The 24,807-nt window shown below is 50.5% G+C and overlaps 1 protein-coding gene across 3 annotated transcripts; it reads right to left on the bottom strand.

Moving 5' to 3' along the window:
* Positions 1 to 282: 282 nt before the first annotated feature.
* Positions 283 to 21,762, bottom strand: NCF1 (neutrophil cytosolic factor 1). 3 transcript variants are annotated; one of them, XM_067705954.1, is made up of 11 exons: positions 20,217 to 21,762; positions 15,788 to 15,868; positions 12,911 to 12,986; positions 12,594 to 12,759; positions 11,504 to 11,559; positions 9,966 to 10,088; positions 9,356 to 9,463; positions 8,392 to 8,509; positions 6,975 to 7,079; positions 6,280 to 6,425; positions 283 to 463 (listed from the first exon to the last, which is right to left on the bottom strand). In XM_067705954.1, exons 1-11 carry the CDS (start codon positions 20,286 to 20,288, stop codon positions 336 to 338), a joined length of 1,179 nt encoding a protein of 392 aa, XP_067562055.1. In that variant the 5' UTR covers positions 20,289 to 21,762; the 3' UTR covers positions 283 to 335. The 3 variants fall into 3 exon arrangements, with proteins under 3 accessions (XP_067562055.1, XP_067562053.1, XP_067562054.1); XM_067705952.1 differs by lacking the exon at positions 283 to 463 and adding an exon at positions 5,790 to 6,088 and having other exon boundaries at positions 20,217 to 21,759; XM_067705953.1 differs by lacking the exon at positions 283 to 463 and adding an exon at positions 5,793 to 6,085 and having other exon boundaries at positions 20,217 to 21,755.
* Between the last annotated feature and the right edge of the window lie 3,045 nt (positions 21,763 to 24,807).

Raw genomic sequence — 24,807 nt, 5'->3', positions numbered from 1 at the left:
TTAGAGATATCTGTGTTCTTAATATCTATTAGTTGCTGCAATTAGTGACCCAAAATTGTGAATACTTTCCAGATTTGGAGGAATTAATCTGATTAGGGTACAAAAAGGTTGAAGATGCTACCTGATGACCCATTCAGGAAGCAGTGGAGGAAAAGGCATTTATAGAAATGAAGGGAAGCTGCCGGGGGGAGAGACCAACCTCTAGGTGATCACCTGGGCAGCGGACCCAGCCCCAGCTGGGGCCTGGATGTATGTCCTCAGACACAGGAATGACCCAACCTGGGCAGTTCCTGACCTTGGGAGGTAGACTGCAGGTCCAGCTGGGTCTGGCTGGCTCAGAGGCTCACTTCCTGGGAAGTGAATGAAGGATGGACTGGTTCACAGCGGAAGTCAGGGGAGGCCAGCTTCTGGTGTACCTGAGCAGATGTTGACTCTGAACACGAGAGGCGTGGTCCTGCAAACCCTGCGGGGAAAGACCAGCCCCCACGTTTTTAGACAGGCAACTGGGGCTCAGAGTGATTAAATGGCCTGCCTGAGGCCACGCAGCCAGGAGAGGATTCAGACCCAGGTTCATGTGACTCCAAGGTCCATGTTCTTCCTTTTCTAAGCAGCCACCATGCTTACGTGGAGACCTGGCAGGCATCTGTCATAGAGCCCCCGCTCATCATTGTCACGTGTGGCTCCCGGGTGGTTAGCCCATCAGGTAACAGGGAGGTGACCTCAGCGTTCAGTCTGGGCTGCCTTCTGTTGGCTGGACCATTCATGGGGCTGTTCTGCTTTGATTCAACTCCCGGGGTTCCCAGGTTCCTTCTCTACCTGTAGTGTGTGCTGGGCCAAGTGGCTTGACCAGCATGGTCACCCATATGACTGAGCCAAGACTGGGAGAAACCCATTTCCTCTTATCTCTAAGTGACCAGCTTTGTCCAGCCTCATATGCTGCTTCCCACACAGGAAGAGAAGCTCTCCATGCTACCCATGGCCTTCGAGAAAAGCTGCATCTTTTATGAGATTTGCAGCTCCTGTTTGCATCATGGTATCTTTGCATCTGGGGACAGACCCACCAGCAAAGACTTGGAGGCCATGGGCTAGCAGCAGTGCTGGTGTGAGTGGTGAATAATCGCTTTCTGGTACAACCTCCTAACTGGGCAGGCTCTCAGTGAATAATCAGAGGCGCCCCTCCCTATAGCTAAATTATAATTCTTTGTGTGTGTGATAAACTATTGTCCTTCACTGAGTATTCACAGCTCTATTAGCCAAGACCCCCACTATGTCTCAGGGAGTGAAAACTGGGTAGACGTCTAAATTTCTGTGCCCTTTCTGTGCCTTAGCAATGGCCCCAGGATGGCTATTTTCAACTGAATCTGGAATGAGAGATCAATTATACTCTCCTGTTTATATTTGCCAGTTAAAAAAAAGGTTTATTCAATTTATATAAACTAAAATAAAGAAATAAGTAAATAACAATTCACCCATTTCTTCCACCCCCCACCCACCCTCCACTTATTGCAACCACCAATCTATTTAATGTATCCAAGAGCTTGGTTGTTTTTTGTTTCTTTCTTTGTCTTTTAGACTCCACATATAAGAGAGATAATACAGTATTTGTCTTTCTCTGTCTGACTTATTTCACTTAGCATAATGCCCTCAAAGTCCATCCATTTTGTTGCAAGTGGCAAGATTTTATTATTTTTTATGGCTGAATAATATTCCACTGTGTATTTATGCCACAATTTCTTTATCTGGTCATCCATTGATGGTCGCTTAAGTTGTTTCCATATCTTGGCTATCGTAAATGATGCTGCAATGAACATCAAGGTGCAGTTATCTTTAGTGTTTTCATTTTCTTCTCATAATACCCAGATTCTAATGGAATAACTGGATCATATGATAGTTCTATTTTTAATTTTTTTGAGGAAACTTCATACTGTTTTCCATAGTGGCTGAGCCAATTTACATTCCCACTAACGGTGCACAAGTCTTCCCTTTTCTCCACATCCTTGCCAACACTTGTTATTTTTTTGTCTTTTTGATAATAGCCATTCTAACAGGTATGAGGTGCTGTGTCATTGTGGTTTTTATTTGTATTTCCCTGAATGAATGATGTTCAGCATCTTTTCATGTACCTGTTGGCCATCTGTATGTCTTCCTTGGAGAAATGTCCATTCAGATCTTCTGTCCATTTTTTAATTGGATTGTTTGTTTTTGATATTGAGTTATATGAGTTCTTCATATATTTTGGATATTAACCCCTTATCAAATATATGATTTGCAGTTATTTTCTCTCATTCTATAGGCTGCCTTTTCATTTTGTTTATTGTTTATTTTGCTGTGCAGGAGCCTTTAGTTTGATGTAGTCCCACTTGTTTATTTTTGCATTTGTTGCTTTTGCTTTTGGTGCAGATTCAAAAACTCATCGCCAAGACCTATACTAGTAGTTTACTGTCTATGTTGTCTTCTAGGAGCTTTATGTTTTCAGGTTTTACACTTAAGTTGGTCATCAGTTTTTGTGTATTGTGTAAGATAGTGGTCCGGTTTCATTCCTTTGCATGTGGCTGTCCAATTTTCCCAGACAGTATTTACTGAAGACTGTTCTGTCCCCATTACATATTCTTGGCTCCTTTGTTGTAAAGTAACTGACCATATATGCATGAGTTTATTTCTGGGTTCTCTACTCTGTTCCATTGATCTATGCACCTGTTTTAATGCCAATACCATACTGTTTTAATTACTATAGCTTTGTAACATAGTTTGAAATTGGGGTGTGTGATGCCTCAAGCTTTGTTCTTTTTTTCTCAAGATTGCTTTGGCCATTTGGGGTCTTTTGTGGTTCCATACAAATTTTAGGATTGTTTGTACTATTTCTGTGAAATTTCTGTGAAAAATACCATTCAATTTTGATAGGGATTGCATTGAATCTGTATATTGCTTTGGGTAGTATGGATATTTTAACAAAATTAATTTTTACAATCCATGAGCACAGAATATCTTTCTATTTTTTGAGTCTTCTTCAATTTCTTTCATTAATGTCTCATAGTTTTCAATATACAGGTCTTTCACCTCCTTGGTTAAATTTATTCCTAGGTGTTTTATTCTTTTTGATTCAATTGTTAATGGGATTGTCTTCTGATAGTTTCTCACCCTGATAGTTCATTATAAGCATAAAGGAATGCAGCAGATGTTTGTGTTGATTTTGTATCCTCCAACTTTACTAAAGTTGTTTATTAGTACTAAGAGTTTTTAATGGAGTCTTTAGGGTTTTCTACATATATCATGTCATCTGCAAATAATGACAGTTTTACTTCTTCCTTTCTAATTTGGATGTCTTTTATTTCGTTGTTTTTTTTCCCTGATTGCTCTGGCTAAGACTTCCAATACTATGTTGAATAAAATTGGGGAGAGTGTGCAACCTTGTCTTGTTCCTGGTCTTAGAGGAAAAGCTTTTAGCTTTTCACCATTGAGTGTGATGTTAGTTATGAACTTGTCATATGTGGCCTTTACTATGTTGAGGTATGTTCCCTCTATACCTGCTTTGAGTGTTTTCATTCTAAATGGGTGTTGAATTTTGTCACATGCTTCTTCTGCATCTACTGAAATGATCATATGATTCTTATCCTTTGTTTTGTTAATGTGGTGTATCATTGACTGATTTGTGAATATTGAACCATCACTGCATGCCTGGAATAAATCCTACTTGATCATGGTGTGTTATCCTTTTAAGGTATTGTTGAATTCTATTTGCTAATACTTTTTTGAAGATTTTTGCATCTATGGTAATCAGGGATACTGGCCTGCAATTTTCTTTTTTTGTGGCATCCTTGTCTGGTTTTGGTATCAGGGTAATGCTGGCCTCATAAAATATGAAAGAGTTTCCCTCATATTTTTTGGAAGAGTTTGAGAAGAATATTTGGTAGAATTCACCAGTGAAGTCATCTGGTCCTGGACTTTTGTTTTGGGGGACTTTTTTTTATTGCTGATTCAGTCTCCTTGCTAATAATTGGTCCATTCAGATTTTGTTTCATCACAGTCTTTGTAGGTTGTATGTTTCTAGCAATTTATCCATTTTTTCTTGGTTGTCCAATCTATCCATTTCTTCTAGTTTGGCATATAATTGTTCACAGTAGTCATTTATTTATTTATTTATTTTGATTTTTCAAGAATAGTAAACTTAAAAAATAATAAATTTATTTATTTTGGCTGTGTTTGGTCTTCGTTGCTGCACGTTGCTGGGCTTTCTCTAGTTGCGGCGAGGGGGGGCTACTCTTCGTTACAGTACACAGGCTTCTCATTGCGGTGGTTTCTCCTGTTGCACGGCATGGGCTCTAGGCGCGCAGGCTTCAGTAGTTGCAGCGTGTGGACTCAGTAGCTGTGGCTCGTGGGCTTAGTTGCTCCGTGGCATGTGGGATCTTCCCAGACCAGGGCTCGAACCCATGTCCCCTGCATTGGCAGGCGGATTCTTAACCACTACGCCACCAGGGAAGTCCCCACGGTAGTCATTTATGATCCTTTGTATTTCTTTGGTATCAGTTGTAACATCTCCTCTTTTATTTCTGATTTTGAGTCCTCTCTCTTTTTTTCTTGCTGAGTCCAGCTAAAAGTTTGTCAGTTTTGTTTATCTTTTCTAAGAACCGGCTCTTAGTTTCACTGATCTTTTCTATTCTTTTCAGTCTTTATTTCATTTATTTCTGCTCTAATTTTTGTTCCTTCCTTCCTTCTACCAACTTTGGGCTTCATTAGTTCTTCTTTTTCTAGTTCCTTGGGGTGTTGAGTTAGGTTGTTTGAGACTTTTCTTGTTCCTTGAGGTAAGCATTTATTGCTATGAACTTCCCTCTTAGAACTGTGTTTACTACATCTGATAAATTTTGGTATGTTACATTTCCGTTTTCTCAAGGTATTTTGTTGTTGCTGTTGTTTCTCTTTTTGATTTCTTCTTTGACCCACTGGTTGTTCATAACTTGTTTAATCTCCACATGTTTGTGAGTCTTCCACTTTTCTTCATGTAATTAATTTCTAGTTTCATACCATCGTGGCTAGAAAAAATATGCTTGATATAACTTCAGTCCTCTTAAATTTGTTAAAATTTGTTTTATGGCCTAACATATGATTTATCTTGGAAAATCCTTATTGATTTTCTGTCTGGATGACCTATCCATTGATGTAAATGAGGTATTAAAGTCCCCTACTATTATTGTATTGCTGTCTATTCCTCCCTTTAGGTCTGTAAATATTTGCTTTATATATGTTAGTGCTCCTATGTTGGGTGCATAAATATTTACAAATGTTATACCCTCTTATTGGATTGACCCCTTTATTGTTATGTAGTGCCAATGTCTCTTATTACAGTCTTTGTTCTATCTAAGTATAGCTACTCCAGCTGTCTTTCGGTTTCCATTTGCATGAAGTATCTTTTTCCATCCCTTCACTTTCACTTTGTGTTATGTCCTTACATCTAAGGTGTGTCTCCCTATACCTAAATTACATTTTTTTTGGTAATCGGGGTGCACACACAAGGTCACCTAGGGCCCTGGCTCCCCTCCCCTCCCAACTATGCACTGTGTCTACTCTTCTTCAGAACTCTTCTGCAGTGAGGCCAGAGTTCAAGCAGGCAGTCTGTCAGACAAACAGTCAGAGGGGACTGGGGTTTCCTCTTGCACTTGGCCTTGTGCAAACTTGGTCTTGGGCAAGGCCAGTAAAGTATGCAACCGGACCTCAGTTCTTGCACCTTCCCCCAATAGAGCTCACAGCCTTCAGTCCTATTTCTAGAAATACCAAGGGTGTTGCCCAGCCCGCAGCGCGACTTTGCAAACCATCAGTCCACTCCAAGCAACATTTATTAAGGGTGGCGAATAGCTAGGTGGGGCGGGGCCAAGGGCTGCCTTCTGCCGCCAAACCTCAGGCTCTATACATGTATATACAGGGATAGGGGCTGGAGGTGGGAAGAGCGTCATGTGGGGGCGGCCTCAGACGGCGGAGGCCAGCTTCCGCTTGGTGCTCTCGCTGCAGCGGTGCAGGATGAGGTCTGCGCTGGGCCTCGGGGGCACGGCCGGCTGCGGCTTGGGGCGCTCAGTCTTGAGCGATTCCTCCTCCTCTGCTGGAGGACAGCGCCAGCTGAGGCCCGCCCCGCCTGCTCGGCCCCGCCTCTCTTCACTTTTCAGGCCCCACCCCTCAAGGCCCCGCCTCTCATCACCCTCGATGCTGGCCACATCCCTCCTCACCTCCGGCCCGCCCCGGGGCCCGCCCCCCAGACTCAGGCCCTGCCCCCAGGCCCCCGCCCTCACTCACTCAGCACGCTCCCTGGGCTCCGGGGCCCCGGCCGCGCCCCGCGGGGGCGCTGCTGCAAAAAACGGACACTGTTGCGCCGATAGGTGTCCTGGCTGAGGCGCTTCCGTGACTGTTGGTGGATGCTGTGCGCGTTGCGGATGGACGACCTGGGCACAGCAGGACAGGGGCTTTGGTCAGCGCCCCACGTCCCTGCCCTTCCCGCGTCCCTGCCCGAGGGGACTCTCATGGCCACCCCTGGAGTCCAAAGACTAGCCCGGGGAGGTTGAGAGTGGGAAGGAGGCGGGGTGGGGGGGGTCCAGCACAGCCTGGGCGGGGCATGAAGGCGACTGTCCCTCACCGACGCGGACCCCTGCCGTGACTCAGAGCCCAGGCCCATTTCCCACACCCCTCACCAGCCTCCAGCCTACCCCCTCCCCAGGAAAGCCCTCCGAACTGCCGCAGCCCTCACGGGCCATCCCGAGGACTCTAGGCATCGGAGCTGCCACCTCCCTCTGCTTTCCCACCGCCCCCGTGCCAGCCCCAGAGAGGGAGCGGGGTGGGAGGGGGCCTCCATCCAGTGAGGGTGCTGCCTACCCCGCCAGGCTGAGCGCCCTGCACCATCTCCCCTGCCCCAGCACTGCCTATCCAGGGCCTGGACAGACAGACGGAAGCCGTGGTATACCCTCCTCAGCCCCGCCCCGGGGGCTCTTGCTCACCTGCGGGGCGGCGCTCCCCTCTTGATCCGGCTTTGGGCCTGGTCTGTGTCCTGCCCTGCCTGTTGCAGGTACATGGATGGGAAGTAACCTGTGACATCTTCTTTCCTGCAACAGAGGCAGCCCTTGAGGCCTGAGCAGCTGCAGGGGCGGGGCCTCAGACATGGGGTCAAGGCTCCCTCTAAACAGTTGGGGGTCAAGGCAGCTGGGAGGTTGCAGACACGGCAGCCAACACTAGACCCTGCACCTGTATGCCTCAGTTTCCTCATCAATGCCACACAGGCCTTCCCAGTTGTGACGCTGGGAGGGGGAGGAAGTTAGCAGATCCATCTCCCCAGGGACAGGTGTTTGCTACAAAACATCTGCAATATTGTATTTGTCAGTTTTTTCTTTCATGGTGATTGCCTTCTGTGTCCTAAGAAACTTCTGCGTACCTCCAGGTCACCAAGTTCCCTTATGCTTTCTTCCAAAAGCTTCTTAGTTTTGGGTTTTGTGCTTGGTAAAATCTGTGAAATGTTCCAAATAAAGATGTATGGTGTGAGGCAGGTGTCTAGGTTCATTTTTTTCCCCCCATAGGGATATCCAGTTGTTCCAGCACCATTTGTTGAGAAGCTTTTTCTTTCCATTCTCACTACTGCATTTGGTAGTAAAAAAACAACAACCTTTGCATAATACAAACCTCACTCTGTAAAACTCTGATTCTTCTTGGCTGGTGGGAGACTCACAAACATTGTCTCAGGGCTGCATAATGGGGGTTAACTGAGGTTGGGTCAAAAAACTAATTCACTTTGCTGTACAGCAGAAACTAACACAACACTGTAAAGCAACTATATGCCAATAAAATTTTAAAAATAAAAGGTTGAGAAATCCTGCCTCAAAGTCCCCAGCCAAGGGCTACGCTGATGGGGGGTTGTTGTGGCCACAAGCTCACTGGGGTCACGGATGGGCCCTGTGACTCAGGGCTCTGAAATCGTGTGCAAGACCCTGGGATTCTGCTTTCCCCAGAACCAGGAAAGCAAGTTAGTATTCCTACGTTCACTTGGAGGAATAAACAGATGGAAATTGCAATGAAGGATTTTAAAAGGAAAAGGGATGACAGGGTCTGCTCTAGCAGCTATCAAATATAATAATTAATACAATTAATTGTGTTGCTGGAGAACGAATAGATGGACTGGTCAGGGGACGTGACCCCAAGTCACAAAGGAAAGGTGTGCCCACTCAGACAAGGACACTGAACCCTGAGACACGGGCAGGCTGGGATTATCACGAATCTGCTTCCAAAATGGAAACAGCCCAGAGAGAGGCAGTGACCTACCCAGAGTCACACAGTCAAGTCGGCACTGAGCCTACGCAGGCCCAACCCCAGGCCAGGCTGACTCTCAGGGCAGGTGCAGTGGGAGGGAGGGCACAGCTCTCCTACCTGATGACCCACCAGCCATCCAGGAGCTTATGAATGACCTCGATGGTTTCGCCCTGCTCCAAAGATATCTCATCCTCCAATAGGGCAGTGTAGGCTTCGATGGTGATGTAGGGCTCACCTGGAGAGGGGAGGGGCAGAGTGTGAAGCCCCCTACCAGCACGGGGCTCGCCACCCCGCCCCTCCTCTCTGGGCCTGGGGCTTCCTCCAGCTGGAGCCCAGGACCTCTCTCCTCCAGCCCTCCCCCCTCCTCGTGGAGACACTCTGGACTTGTGCCCTCTGCCTACTCTACCCAGGGGAGCTCGCTCGCTCCTACCCACCATCACCCACACCAGAGGCCAGGAGCACCCATGACTGCAGAGACCTGGCCAGGCACCTGCACACGAGGCGTGGCTAGGCAGAAAGTGCAGAGGTAGAGCACCCATCCAGTGGCACCTGAGCTACTCAACTCCAGTCCACTATTGGCATGTGGGGCTGCAGGCCCAATACACACGCCTTTCCCAATTTTTAAAGAGGAGTCATAAATCCATATAAAATTGTAAGATCTTTCTATTGCAAATTACGGGCAACCAATACTAAATTTTTTCAAACCCCACGTGGGACCCATCCAGCCCAGGGGCTGCCAGTTTTTCCATTCTAGTCAGCCATAATGCCCCCACTCCAGGCAGCCCTCCTTCCTGAGCCTCAGTTTGGCTCATCATGCAGCTTCCCACTGGACCCAGCCCCAGGCTGGCTGCCACACTGTGTCCCAGGCTGACCTTATCCCCCTCACCTCTATTCTACCTCCTGGTTCCCCCTGTCCTGACCAAGGGCACCACCTCCTACCCTACCTAGACCCAACCTAGGGTCTCAGCCCTGCCTCCCCTTCTGCCCAGCCCACAGTCATGTCTGACCCCAAAGCAGTCACTTCTGGCTCTTCAATCCTGCCCCTCTCTCCCACCCCTGAGGCCAAGGAGGGGAGGGGCACCTTCATAGTTGGGTTCTGGGTCTTCTGCCTCATCGGGACTGTCCAGGGGCTCCAAGTAGGACGCCGGGACCCAGCCGCGCTTTGTCTTCATTTGGCAGAACCACCAGCCTGTGCCAGGGATACGGGGCGGTAGGTCTGGGCGGGCCTGGGAGCCTCCCTCAGCCATCGGCGGGGGGTAGGGGTGGGTGAGAGCACTCAGACACAGACACACAGGTGTCCAACACTCAGATCCAGAAATGTCACCTTCACCACACTCTACACCAAAATCACACACACCAGTACCCACAGGGTCACAGAACTACAGCTCAGAACCCACATCACACACATGGTGAGAAGTTCACCTGTCCACCCGGATATAACCCCCAGAGACGCACAGTCACAGCCCAGAATGTGTGCAGATCCCCAGAGCTGCCCTGGGGCACACTCTCAGAGAGAGGGTGACCCACAGTGTGGGGAGAACAGTCAGGGCCCCTGAAGGAGCCAGAGCCCCCCAGTGGGCCAGGCGGGGAGGAGGCCTGGGGCTGCCTGGGGGGCAGAGCCTTGGTGGGGGCCTGTAGCCATGGGCCCAGGCACCAGGGGAGGGCGGTCCAGGCTGGGCGGGGAGGCTGACCACTCTGGCTCTTCTCCACGACATCCACCACGTCGCCTGTGGCCAGAGCCATCTCGGAGCCTGAGCTCTTCTCATAGTCAGCGATAGCGCGGTACGTCTGCAGGATGATGGGGCCCGTGATGTCTGGGTAGAGGGAGGGCAGGGTGAGTGGACATTGTTGGCGCCTCGTCCTGGCTCTCCCCTGTGGGCCCTGTGTAGGCCACCTGAACAGGCACTGGCATCCCGTCCCCACCCAGCTCCGGACAGGCCAGGGGTAGACACGCCCTGTATACTGGAAAGCAGCAAAGACAAGCTAGTCTTCGCAGCCCTGCACTTATTGAGCACCCAGTGTGTTCCAGACACTGGTCACACACTTTACACACGGTCTCTTTCTCATTTGATGTGGGTAGCGAGCAGCCCTTCTCAGCTTCAAGGTGCACACAAATCACCCGGGGATCTTGCGGAAACACAGGTGCTGATTCCACAGGCCTCTGGTGGGACCTGAGGGGCTACATGTCTAACCAGCCCCCAGGCAGTACTGCTGCCGCCTGTTATGGGCTGAATTGTGTCCCCCCACCCCCAAATTCATATGTTGAAGCCCTAACCCCCAGTACCTTAGAATCTGAGTGTATTTGGAGATAAAACCTTCAAGGAGGTGATTAAGGTTAAATGAGGTCATAAGGGTGGGACCCTGATCCAATAGGACTGGTGTCCTTATAGGAAGAGGAAAAGACACCAGGGAGCTGCATGCACAGAGGAAAGGCCATGTGAGGACAAAGCAACAAGGCAGCCGTCTGCAAGCCAAGGAGAGAGGCCTCAGCGGAACCCAAACCTGCCCACAGCTTGATCTCAGCCTTCCAGCCTCCAGAACTATGAGAAAATTCATTTCTCCTATTTAAGCCACCCACTCTATGACACTTTGTTATGGCAGCCTGACCTAAGACACTGCTGGTTACTGGACCACACTTTGAGTGGCCCAGAGGACTTGACCGTGTGTCCCACCGACCGGCTGAGATCGTGCTCCACATTTAGTAGCTGTGTGTCCCTTGTCAAGAATCTCAACTTAAATCAAGCCTCAGTGTTGTCCAGTTGCAAAATGGGGATAATAGCACAGTTGTACCTATTTCATACTATTATAGAGATGATTACATGAGTTAATACGTGGAAAACATTTAAAACAGCGCCTGGCACAGGGTACGTGCTCGATAAATGTTAGGTAATGTTATTAATAATTATCGTGCAATAAAGACTAGATACTGTCATGCCCCTGAGTCACCCCTAAAAGCCACTTTTGCCCCTAAATCTGTTCATTCATTCAGCCAGAACATCCTCTAGGCTCTTGGGAGCCAGGGTCTGTGCTGGGCGCTGCAGCCATGGAGGTGAGCTCCCTTCACTGACCAGTGACCCTCAAAGACCCCAACACTTCAGTGCAGCCACCAAGACCCTTCACAGCTGCTCTCAACTCCTGCTCTTTTCCCTGCACACACCGAGCTCAGGGTCCCTGATGGTGTCAGCAGTCCCTTAGGGTGACCCTCACTTGGCTGACCCCGGCCTCTCACCTGCAGCATTACTCTTGCCATCTCTGGCCATCAGGTATGTCTCTGGCTTTTTCACCCTGCATCAGAGAACAGTCTGGGTTAGACGCTCAGCTTCCCCTGGAGAACAGCATGCTCCGGGCAGACCTACAGAAGAACTTGCCAAGAGAGTTCCCAGAAGGAACGTGGGAAATGGGGGCCGCCGCAGAGAGAAGGTAGCAACTGGACTAGAAGGACAGGGCTTTGAGGAGGACAGGCTCTGCTCAGCCAGCCCGAGGAGGGGCCCCAGCCTCCTGCAGACCCAAAGGAGAAGGTTCGTGGGCCAGCTCCCTTCTGCTGGAGCCTCGAGAGGGAAGCCAACAGGAGTGGGCGCCCCTAACCCCAGGGCCAGTGGGAACTGCCCCGCCCAGGACCGGGGATGTGTTCAAGGGTCCAGAAGCACTGGCTGGAGCCCTGCTGTCTCTACGGCAGCCCTGTCCTCCAGGCCTCCCCCAGCACTCAGTACCAGAGGGGGACAGAGAGAAGGACCTTCTGCAGCACATTCCCGCGAGATCTCATCAGCATCTCCGATGCTGTCCACGCAGGGCCCTGAGCACAGGAGATCCCTGGGGCGAGGGCAGGCAGAGAATGAGGTGACAAAGGATAGGCAGGGGCCTGAGACAGGCTCAGGAAGGAACAGAGGCCACCGGCCCCCCACGTCCTCTCGGGGGCTCCACACTTCACAGTTTGTAAGCACTCTTCCCAGCACCCACTACTGCATCTGGCCCTCACCACCCGGTCACAGAAGGGGAAGCTGCTTTCAGAAGGCTCCAGGTCCCACGGCCAGGCAGCCTCAGAGTCAGGACAAGGACTTAGGACCTTAGACCCCCAGCCCACAGTGCCTCCCCCCCGACCCCCAGCACCCTGAGGCTCAGAGGGGTCCAGGTAGAAACTTGGCAGGGATGCTGGGGGTGTCCAGAGTTGGAATCCTGCCTCCTTGGCTTTCCCTGCTGTGTGACTTTGGGCAAGTCACTTCCCCTCTCTGAGCCTCAGGCTCCTCCTGTGTAACATGGGGATAGTCCCACCCGCTCCAGGCAAGGGTCTGGCCACCACCTTTCCTCCTCCCGCCACTCACTGGCTGTCCGTGGGGAGCTTGAGGTCGTCAGGGCGCACCTTGAAGAAGTTGAGGAGGTGGGGGCAGCGGGAGATCTTGACAGGCAGGTTCATGAGTGAGTTGCAGTACTCGGTGAGGGTGCCCTGGCGGCTCTCGGCCACCCGCTGCCCATCAAACCACCGCGGGGCTGGGCGGACCGGGGAGGGGCACCAGAGGACCAGTGAGCACACTCGAAAGGTCAAGTCCGGAGAGGGTGGGAGTGGAAGGGGCAATTGGAGGGCAGGTGAGGGGAGCTGGGACAGGTGAGCCTGCCCAGGTGACTCAGGCCTGCTCCTCACCTGGCAGGTGGGGGATGATCCTGTTCTCTGAGTTGATGTCCCCTGCCTCGATAGGAAACATCTCCTTTAAGATTTTCTAGACAGAAAAGCAGATGTGAAGGAATCTGTTTTATTACAGCACTGTAAAACACAAAATTGGACATGACCTAAATACCCTTCCAATTGCTCAGGCTGGAAACTCCTGGTGGCATCCTGGATTCTTCTTTCTCTTCCACCTCACATCCAATCCATCAGCAAATTCTTTCGGTTCTGCTCCCCAAATCTATTCAGAATCTGATTCTTCTCACTACACTTGCTGCCACCACCCTGGTCTGAGCTTCCACCGGGTCTGGTTATTATAACCTTCTTAGGTCACTCACCCCTCCCCCTCCCTTGTCTGTCCTCAATCCAGCATCCAGAGGGATCCTCTGCAAACCTAAGTTGCATCCTGTCCCTCCTCTGCTCAGAACCCTCCCTGCCTCTCAGCTCACTCAGAATGGAAGCCAAAGGCTCCGCATTGGTCTACAAGGCACCATGTGACCTGCCTCTGCCTGCCTTGCTCACCTCTCCTGCCCCACTCTCCCGCTGTTCACTCTGCTCCAGCCGTTCACTCTGCTCCAGCCACCCTTGAATGCTCCAGGCCCACTCCTGCCCCAGGGCCTTTGCATGTGCGATTCCCATTCTTCCCCCACACAGATCCATAGCTCAGTCTCTCTCTCTCTTTCTCCTTCTTCAAGTCCTTGCTCAGATATCTCCGACTTCAGTGAGGCCTCCTCCCTGACAACTGTCCTTCCTTGTCCCACCCTTCCCACCTCCCCTCCCTGCTTTATTTTTCTCTGTAATTCTAAGGACCATCTAACGTACTATATAAGTTACTTATTTTTTTGTTTGTCTGTTATCCTGACTCCTCCACTAGAACATAAGGTCTACTAGGGTGGGCAAGGATTTGCATCTGTCTTTTATGCCTTTCAGCAGCATTTCCTTCTCACTAAGTAGAAGGTGCCTGGTACTTAGTTGGTGCTCAATAAATAGTGGTTGGATGAATGAATGAGTCGACCAATTAATAAAAGAAGCTAATCCTACAATGGAATAACCCAGAACAGTTTAAAGAGGTGAGATGAAGCCCCACAAAGTATCAGCATGGACTAGTCTCAAAAAATGTAACCTAGTGGGCTTCCCTGGTGGCGCAGTGGTAGAGAGTCCGCCTGCCGATGCAGGGGACACAGGTTAGTGCCCTGGTCCGGGAAGATCCCACATGCAGCAGAGCGGCTGGGCCCGTGAACCATGGCCGCTGAGCCTGCGCGTCCGGAGCCTGTGCTCCGCAGCGGGCGGGGCCGCAACAGTGAGAAGCCCGCGTACAGCAAAAAAAAAAAAAAAAGTAACCTAGTGACAGTAATAAGATTGAGAAAGAGGCAAAAAGCACACTGACGGCATTTATATGCACTACAGAAAATGCAGGCTCCACACTACTGCATGTTGTTTCTGTGCTGTGCGTGTGTGCGTGTGCGTGTGCGTGTGTGTGCGTGTGCGTGTGCGTGTGCGTGGCCACCCAGGGTAGGAGCTGGGACGGGATGTGAGATGAAGGGCGACTTCCACTGCTTTTGTAATGTTTTATCTCCTTTATCTTAAAAACACCTTATCTTAAAAACACCTTAGGGCTTCCCTGGTGGCACAGTGGTTAAGAACCCGCCTGCCAATGCAGGGGACACGGGTTCGAGCCCTGGTCTGGGAAGATCCCACAAGCCGCGAAGCAACTAAGCCCATGTGCCACAACTACTGAGCCTGTGCTCTCAAGCCGTCGAGCCACAACTACTGAGCTGACGTGCCTAGAGCCCGTGCTCTGCAACGAGAAGCCACCGCAGTGAGAAGCCTGCGTACTGCAACGAAGAGTAGACCCCGTTCCCACAACTAGAGAAAGCCTGCGCGAAGCAATGAAGACCCAACGTAGCCAAAAATAAAATGAATTTTAAAACAAACAAACAAAAAAACGCCTTATAGCAAACGGCCCAGTGATATCAGCTGTGACTCCAGGTGCTGGGTGTCCAAGGCTGGTTACAGTTTTCTTTGCATTTATCTGCATTTCACTTTAAATAATTCACAGAAGAGAAGTGCAGGAACCTGCACGCTGCCTGAAGCCCCTTCCCTGGTTAAGGAGGGCCCTGCGTGTGGAGTGGGCCCTGGGGGAACCCATCTGGCTCTTGTGGCCCCTCCATCCATATGACCCTGTCTTAGACCAGGACCCAGCACTGTGTGCACTGTGACCCCCGATGACCACCCCCAATTTTGTCCAACCAGCCACTGGTGTTGGGAACCCTGAGGGATTCTCTCATGTAAACCTTGGTGATAACAGGCACCCACAAAGCAAGAGGACCCGGTTTCTTGGGTGTCAGGATCATCCGCCCTCCTTCTAATCCACCAGGGGTCCTCATCAGGCCAGTGACGGTGAGTGAAAGAGCAAGCTCCTAGGATGACACCTGTGGTGGTGACACTGGCAGGCTGTCCCCTGCAGGGACAGAGCAAGCAGGGCCCTTGAGACGGCCCCCTTGAGATCCTGTGGAATGGGTGCAGAGTTTTGGTTTGGGAAGACAGACATATTCAGAAATGGGTGCTGGTGTTGGCTGTGTGACATTGTGAATGTACTTAATGCCACTGGCTTGTACACTTAAAATGGGTAAAGTGGTAAATGTATGTTATGTATATTTCACCAAAATAAAAATTGCTTTAGTGCTTTTTAAAGTTAAAAAAAATAATGCCCCCTTATCTGTGGGCTGGGAGGGGACGGGGGGACTCTGGGTTCCTCAGCTCCTGGTCAGCACCTAGGCCGCTCCCCTTCCCAAAGGGCAGAACTGGGACTGGGTGTGGCATCCCCTCCCTGGACCCCCAACACAGGGCACTCACATGGAATTCGTAGATCTCAGTGAAACGCCGGTAGACCATCTTCTCAGACAGGTCCTGCCATTTCACCAGGAACATGTAGACCTGGGGGGCGGTAGAGGTAGGGCATCTCGTTCAGCCATGCACCTGGGCAGCCCCCCACCCCATGGTGGAAGCCCACAGGACTGGGGGTGGGAGGCAGAATGCTCTTTGGGGTAACCTGGGCCATAGAAAGAGCAGCAAGTTCATGGTCCCCAGGGCAAGAGGGATGACTTCTCTCAAATTAACTCAAATTCATCTGTAAACTGGAGGTAAAAGTAGGACCTCACTGCTAAGGCTGGTATGAGAGTCAACAGAAGGTAAGATAGAGAAAGGGCTGGCCTCAGACAACACAAGAACTCAGTAAGCTGTTGTATGGTTCCATTTCTATGAAATGTCCAGGGAGTTCCCTGGTGGTTCAGTGGTCGGGACTCTGCACTTTCACTGCCAAGGTCCCAGGTTCAGTCCCTGGTCGGAAAACTGCAATCCCACAAGCCACGCATGTGGCCACACACACACACACACAAAATGTCCAAAAGAGACAAATCTATTGAGACAGAAAGTAGATTAGTGGTTGCCAGGGGCTGGGCGGGGCTGGGGGTAAGGGGGCTGAGGTTTGACTGCTAACGGGTACGGGTGATGAAGAAAATCTTCTAAAATCAATTGTAGCGATGGTTGTGCAACTCTGTGAGTATCCTAAAAACCACTGAATTGTACAATTCACATAGGTTAATCGTATGGCATGGGAATTATATCTCAAAAAAGCCATTATTTAAAAACAAACAAGAAAAAAGCAAAACAAAAAACCTCAGGAAGGAAAAATAGGCCTGCAAAAATAGTTAGGAGAGTACCACTCAGCCGCAAAAAAGAACAAATTACTGCTATGTGCAATCATGTGGATGAATCTCAAAATCATTAAATTATGCTGAGCGAAATAAGCCAGGCGTGAAAGGCTACATGTGATTCCATATCTATGACATTCTAGAGCAAGCACAACTACATTAAGGTGGAAAAAACCTGGCGATGGGGAGGAATGACTGGGGTGTGAGATGGGGTGATGGTCACGGTCTACGTCTTTTTCTTTTGATTATTTTTTATTTTTTACAGTCTACGTCTTGATGAGAGTTTGGGTTACGTAGGGAGATGTACTGTCAGATCTCGCAAATGTATCTCTGAGATTTGTGGGTTTCATTTTACATAAATTTTCCATCAAAAGAGAAAAAAAACTACAGAAAAATACTGAACTCTAGTTGTGATACGCATGCTGAAGTACTGGGTTGGCCAAAAAGTTCGTTCAGGTTTTTCTGTAAGGTCTTAAGGGAAAACCGGAATGAACTTTTTGGCCAACCCAACATTTAGGACAGTGTACTGATGTTTGTAATTTGCCTTGAAATGCACCAAAAATAAGATAGATTGATGGGTGGATGGATGGATGGAGGCATACATGATAAAGCAAGTACTATAGGAAATGTTAATGGTATAATCAAGATAGTAAGCATATGTCTGGTTGGGTTTGGTTTTTTGTGTTTTTTTTTAAAATTAATTATTTATTTTTGGCTGCGTTGAGTCTTCGTTGCTGTGCACAGGTTTTCTCTAGTTGTGGCGCATGGGGGCTACTCTTTGTTGCAGTGCACAGGCTTCTCATTGCGGTGGCTTCTCTTGTTGCGGAGCATGGGCTCTAGACGCTTCAGTAGTTGCAGTACACGGGCTCAGTAGTTGTGGCTTGTGGGCTCTAGAGGGCAGGCTCAGTTAGTTGTGGTGCACAGGCTTAGTTGCTCTGCAGCATGTGGGATCTTCCAGGACCAGGGCTTGAACCTGTGTCCCCTGCATTGGCAGGCACATTCTTAACTACTGCACCACCAGGGAGGTCCCTGGTTGGGTTTTTTGTTTGGTTTTGTTTTGCTGTAAAATTTTTTTCAACTTTGCTGTATATTTGAAGTTTCTCAGAATAAAATTTTGGGGAATAAAAAGAATAGCTACCAACGGGGATGATAAAAATGTTCTAAAAAGTTAGATGGTTGTGATAGTTGAAGAACTTTAAATATACCCAAAGCCATAGTGCACTTTAAAAGGGTGAACTTGCTAATATTTTACATATTTAGAAGTAAAATTAAATCAACAAGGATTTTTTTAACTTTAAAGTTGGAAACAAACAGAAACAAATGAACTTAACTATATATAAAATGGGTAATAACCTAAACATTAAAGGAAAATGGAAAAGAATCCAAGTAGCTTTTAGTTGCAGCACTTTCAGTATTCTCAGTCCAAAAGGACCAAAAGAACTGCAAAGAAAACTTAAATTTGACTTAATAGGTTAGTAGGTTTATTGTTAATAGTGGCGTGGGTGTAATTATTCTGAAACAAGTTTATGTGTATTTTAGAATTGAGCAGAAGAGTGAATATACTGATCTCGTTGGGAGCCAGGGTTCCTGCAGTGAGAAAAAGGAGCTACATACATAAAGTGATGAGAAGCACGGATGATATGAAATAGCTATTTCCTCCAGTCTGTCCACTGGAAAGGCAGTCATGAGCCATGACACCTTGGTGGCAATGAGCACACCTAGCTTCCAGATCTTGGGTTCTAATATCACTCCCACTAAAAAGAACCAGGGCTCTTTAGTGAAATGCTTGAGTCCAGGACTAGGGCTGGGAAAGTCCAAGTTAAGCTGGCCCACTTTGTGCCATGAGAATGTACCCAGGTACCCTGTCCCCCACCGCCCCCGCCGCAAAAAAAAAGAATGACAGGATATATTAAAAAAAAAAAAAAAAAGTACAGAAGCCAGCCTGAAGGAGCTCCAGTCACCAAATCTGGGACATTCTGAGCATCAAAATAAGTAATGATGGTATTGGATTATAACTCACTGAATAAAACAGGAATCCATGGATCTATACTGACATAAATAAGGAAGAAGGGAAGACACAGGAAAATGTTAACTAATAAATGCAGAAGGACCAATAGAGTTTAAAAATCATTATTTGGCAATCATTATAGTAATGTGATTCAGGAAAGAGTCATACAGATACTATAAGGCACAGGATATTCACACAGCTTTACATAACCTCCCCATAGTTTAGTTATTAATTACAAAGGGGAAAAGAGTAACTTTACAGCAGAGAAACTTGGAGGACACGTCCAGGACTCAGTGATCAAAGTTAACATCACCAATAAAGGAACAAATCAAAATCACCTGCCACCTGATACGATCCATGAAAAGAACGTATCAATACTTCTGGGGTGTTCCTGCATTACTAAGATCTAACAAAGTATCAGACACACCCGAATCGAGGGGTGTTCTGCAAGATAACTGGCCCCAACTCTTCAAAAAGTCAAAGTTGAGAAGGACAAAGACCCATTAAGACCGATCCGGATTTAAAGACGCCAAAGAGACATGACAACTCAGATGCAACAGGTGATCCTGGATAGTTTTTGTTCGTTTGTTTTAATTTGTGTGATCCTGGATTGGATCCTTGACCTGAAAAAATTTTCCTACGGAGGGACAAGAGGACAATTGGCAAGATCCGAATAAAGTCTGTGGGTTGCATAACAGTGTTTTATCAGTGTTAATTTCCTCATTTTGACACCTTTGGTTATGTAAAAGAACGTCCTTGGTTTTAAGAAATACACACCTGTAATAAATACTTAGAGGTAAAGAAACACAGTGTCTCCAAATAACTCTCAAATGATTCAGAAAATGTATATTCAGAGAGAGAGAAAGCAGGAGGGACAAAGAGACGGAGGGGGAGAGACAGAGAGTGAGAGAAGGAGAGAGGAAACGTGGGTGAAGGAATATTGGAGTTATTGGTGTTTTGGGGGACATTTCTGTAAATTTGAAATTATTTCAAAATTAAAAGTTAAAAAAGCAGTGTCTTGGCACATACACTCCAAGTGCCAATTTACTAATTGGATCCCTCCCTGGCCTTCCTCTGGGTTTGGGGACCCCGTGATGGGATGGCCATGTCTGGGCCTGCACTTCTCCAGCTCCCCCAGGGCAGGAGGGGGGACTCCTCTGGTCCCTGTGGTGGTGTCACCCTACAGGAGGGGTCACGACTCTAATGTAACTGATCGCCACCAGGGCGCTCTCCCGCCGCGGGGACACTCGCCGGGCGCGGAGAGGGGACGCCGGGCTGCGGCGGGAAGCAGGGCGTGGGGTGGGCGGGCGGGGGCCGGGGGCCAAGCCGCTGTCCTCGCACCGAGGGCCCGGGTGGCGGCGCGCACCTTTTGAAGGGCGCACATTGACTGCGGCCCCGGCGGGCGGCCTGAGGCCCAGAGCCGGGGAGCCTTGGCCGCGGCCCCGCCCCCTCACCCCTCGGCCGCCCGCGTGTCGGGCCGGGAGTCCCGGGGCTGCGCGGGGACCGGCACCTGCGCCCCGCCAGTCCTGTCCCCACGCGCAGGGCGCCTCAGGCCGGTACTCACGTAGTGCTGGCTGGGGACGTAGCGCTTCTCGAAGCCCAGGAGGGCGATGTGGCGAATGAAGGGGTCCCCCATGGCTGGGCTGCGTGCGGCCCCCTCTTCTCCGGGGCGCTGCGGGCTGAGACTTAAATAGGCTGGAAAAAGGAAGTCGCCTCTGTCGCGGCGGGGCCGCGGGCAGGAGGGGGCAGGGAACGTGCAGATAGGGTTTTGCTTCTTCTTTCAGTTTCTGGGCTTCCTCGGGTTCCCGTGGTGCGGACATGGGTGGCCTCACGCACGCAGTTGTGCGGGGACACGCCCATCATTGTCCCCTCCGTGGCCCACAGGGCCCCGCAGGAGAGTTGCCTGACTCCCTGCTCTCTCCTCCTGGCTCCTCTGAACCAGCCACGCTGGCCCCTCTGTTCCAGGTGCTCCCATCTCAGGGCTTTTGCACAAGCCATTCCACCTGGCCCGTCTCCCACACACCTGTAACTCCCACCCTCCTCTTCTACAGGTTTCTACTCAAAGGGCACCTCCTCTGAGAGGACTTCCTTGATATAAACTTCACATAAAATAGCAAAACTTCATGCGGACCCCACCCCTCTTTCCTGCTTTTTTTTTTTTTTTCCAGATCACTGATCACATTTTTGTTTTTACAGTGTCTTTCCCTACCAGAATGTGAGCCCCATGAGAGAAGGGTTTGGCCTGTTTTGACAAGGGCTCTGGCCCCAACCCCTAGAGCTGGTGCCTGGCACACAGTGGGCCCTCTGTAAGCATTCGGATAGTAACTGCATCACTCACGAAGTGATTGATGGAATGAATCCTCCAGGGGAGCGTGTGCAAGCCTCAGGTGTACATCCCGGGTGACTGTGGCTGAGGGCAGGGGCAGCGGGGCAGACTGAGTGAGAACCGCGTTCAAATCCTGATCAAAGAATGGCCGCTCAGAGCAGATGTGGTTTCCTCTTGAGTGAAAGGGGGCTCCCAGCTCTGATGAGAAGGGGGAGAAGGGGATTTGGGATGGAGGGGTGAGGAGGACAGCAGCTTGCTGGGGGAGAGGCTGGGGCCTCTCTCACTAAAGCCTGGGGTGCTTGGCCAGGTAGATGGGGAGCCTGGGGGGCTCAGAGGTTATAGAGCTGGTTCAAGGTCACGCAGCAAGTGGCCTTAGACCCAGGCAGTTCAGCTGCAGGCTCAGGTGGGCAGGGCCAGTTTGTGGCCCAGATCCCCAGATTCCAAGATGGAGAGATGATGGCAAAGCCCATCAGCACTGGGAACACTCTGAGAGCCACAGGTCCCCCTGGACCGCCAGGGGTGAGGGTTGCTCTCTGGCAGGGGATTTTATCTAGGAAGCCTGGCGTCCATCTCCTCTGCTCTGAAAGGTCTGCTTGGCAGGTCCCCTCTGGTCACTGCTGCTCCCCGATCACCCTGAGGTCACCAGCCCTGGGTGTGACCAGCCTTGCAAGTCCTTCCTCTGATCATTTCCATTTACACATCTAGGATCTTCCTGCACAGAAGGATGATGCACTACTCGGCAATGGGCAGGAACTACCGGACACAACACGGGTGAACCTTCCAGACACAATGCGGGGATAGAGAAGGCAGACACAAAGCACACCTGCTGCAGCATGCCATTGACACCAAGCTCAAAAACTGCCCATGCCAGTCAGTGGGGTTGGAAGCCAGGGTGACCTCCAGCGTGGGGGTGGGTGGGTGGGGGCAGCAGTGAGTGGAGGCAAGTAGGAGGTGGCAGGTGATTTGCTCTGTTGATAAGGATGCCATTTCCACAAGTGCACTCACTTTCTGAAAATTAACCCAGCCCCAGGCACGTCAGTTTCATGCACGGCCCTTTTTCGTGGGTGTGTTGTACCTCAAAAGAAAGTTGAAAGCAAAGAACATTGAGTGGGATCACATGATGGATGGCAGTCCTCACTTAATTCCACATCAGTGGCCCCTGCAGCACAAGGCCCTTGGCTCACGGCTGAGTGGCTGTCCTTTCATTACTCACTAAATGCCCCCTCCCTGAGGGACGCTCAGCTTGTCTCTGGTCTTCCCCGTCCCATGTGGTGCTGCCTTGGGATCCCCACACAGAGGTCAGACTTGCAGCACTGGCTCACCTGGGAAGGGTAGAGGAAGTGGCTGGTGGGGCTGGCTGCAGTGGTACCCACCCCCCACCCCACCCCACCCCACCCCACCCCACCCCCGGCGCCGGGTCTGGTCGTGGCCCGGGCACTTCCTTCCCTTCTTCTCAGCGGTCTTTCCACTCTTGCATAATTGCCCGGCCAGGATGCTCTGTCCTGCAGACACCAGGCACAACTCAGCGGCCCAAGCCATCAGCTGCTACCTCTCCACTTCCCTCCTATGGTCTCCCCAAACGTCGCCTTGCTCCTTACTGCGCCCAGGCAGAGCGCAGGTGTACAAACCATGAAGTGCTAAGAACTCATGCTTACCTTGTAAGGACCTCCGTGAGCAGGCTCACAGCCTTTTGTCGGGATGAGATAGATTTAATTGAATGCATGGGTGAAACAAGTGAGTGACCAAATGCTTAATTTTAAAAAATGAACAAAACTGGAGGTAATTAATAAATAAGTTTGTTTTAGCGGGGGAGATACCAACTTAAAAAGTTTAGAACTTTCAAATTGTGAAATTATAGAAAACTGCAGAAAAATGAAGTTTAACTAAACATAAAATTTTAGCTAACATTATAGATATCTTGTTATCCATCACCCAGGTATTAGATGAATACCAGAGCCCCCAGAATCACCCCCCCCTTCCCACTGAGCGCTAACAAAGGACTTAGCCTGGGTCAGGAGTGCTTTATCTTTAGGATCACATCTTATCCTCACAATGAGACTATCAGGTAGGTACTGTTATTCCCCCTACTTTATAGATGGGAAAACTGAGGCACAGAGAGGTAAATAGGTTGCCAGCACTGGGAAGCAAAAAGCTGGGTCTTGACCTAGACAGTCTGGACCCTGGACCCACGCTCTTTTTTTTTTGGCTGCGTTGGGTCTTTGTTGCTACGCGCAGGACTTCTCTAGTTGCGGCGAGCGGGGGATACTCTTCATTGCAGTGCACAGGCTTCTCATTGCGGTGGCTTCTCTTGTGGCGGAGCACGGGCTCTAGGCGCGCGGGCCTCAGTATTTGTGGCGTGTGGGCTCAGTAGTTGTGGCACATGGGCTTAGATGCTCCGCGGCATGTGGGATCTTCCCGGACCAGGGCTTAAACCCGTGTCCCCTGCATTGGCAGGCGGATTCTTAACCACTGCGCCACCAGGGGAGCCCTGGACCCACGCTCTTAACCACTGGCTCCCCTGAGTGAGTGAATGATGACTGGGGTTCACGAAGGAGCCAGACTGTGCAAACGCCCCAAAGAGGGAGATTCTCACAACAGGCCAGACTGGACAGGAAGCAGGGCTTCCCAGTCTGGCCCAAAGACCTTGGCCTCTCCAGGTGCCGCCTTCCCCAGATGGACGGGGCTGGGCAGTTCCTCAACCAGGAGATCCCCTAGGCTGGGCCTTGGAGACAGGCTACATGGAGAAAGGTTTGGCCTGAGGGCCTGAGGCCCAGGCAGTGCCCTCTGGGATCTCCTGTCAGGCTTCCCAAGATGGGTACAAAGCAGCCCTGGCTACGGGACACTTCTTCCCAAGTCTAAATTAAGCCCCTCCCACTGGCCCCCAGCTAGGCAGTTCTCACCTGGCGCCCGGAGGAGGACGGGCCCTGGGCCGCTGCTGGCCTGTAGGCTGAGGGCGCCCTCAGCGGCGAGGCTGGCTGTGCGGGGGCTCTGAGGGCAAGCAGGGGTCTGCGTGGAAATGCCGGCCACGCACAACCTGCCTCCCAAGGGACCCTGAGCCTTCCTTTCTCAGCAAATCAGACCAGGAGTGGGCTCGGGCTGGGTCAGGGATGGACCTCGAGGCCTCATCAGAAGAACCGGGAGCCTGCACTCAGGACCGGGGCTTAGGACACACCTCAGCCACACGTGGGAATTCCTTCTCCCCTGGGCCTGATGACACTGCTGTCCAGTCCTTGGCCTAGGGACACAGGAGTGAGGGCTCCAGAGCTGGACACGCACAGGAATCAGACTGAGCCTTTGGTCTGTAGGAGGCCACGTACACGCCAACCGCTGGTTATGAGCACATGGCCCGGAACCCAGCCCACACTGACCTCCTCCCACACAGGACTGTGTGCCCTTGGGCAAGCTCCGGGCCTGTTTTTTCATCTGTAAAATGGCATTAGCAACCGTACCTACTCCATGGACTGTTGGGAGGATTTAGGGAGGTCCGAGGCAGTTTCTTGCCGTTTAAACCGGGCCTTGAAGGAGGGAAGTGTCTCACGGATGAGAGCTGGCACTCCAGGCTGCTGGGGCAAACTGTGCAAGCCTCAGACCCCAAGGCAGGCTTGTGCTCTCTGCCGCAACCGTCACGGGAGCCGTCAGTGCGTGGCGCAGCCAGTGGCCTGGCCCTGGGAGAGCTCAGCAGTGCCTGGGGCCGTGGGCGTGGGATGGGGACTTCCCAGACCAGGCTGGGGAGGACAGCAGTTTGTTCTGGGGGGCAGGGCTGGGCCTGTCCCCTCTGCACTCCGGCGTCTGGCAGGGGTCCTGACACCAAGAGGGCCCTTAACAAATA

The sequence above is a fragment of the Pseudorca crassidens genome, chromosome 15 (assembly GCF_039906515.1).
Source record: "Pseudorca crassidens isolate mPseCra1 chromosome 15, mPseCra1.hap1, whole genome shotgun sequence".
Taxonomy (NCBI): domain Eukaryota; kingdom Metazoa; phylum Chordata; class Mammalia; order Artiodactyla; family Delphinidae; genus Pseudorca; species Pseudorca crassidens.
The sequence above is the reverse complement of the archived record's forward strand: the minus strand, read 5'-3'. Positions and strand labels throughout refer to the sequence as shown.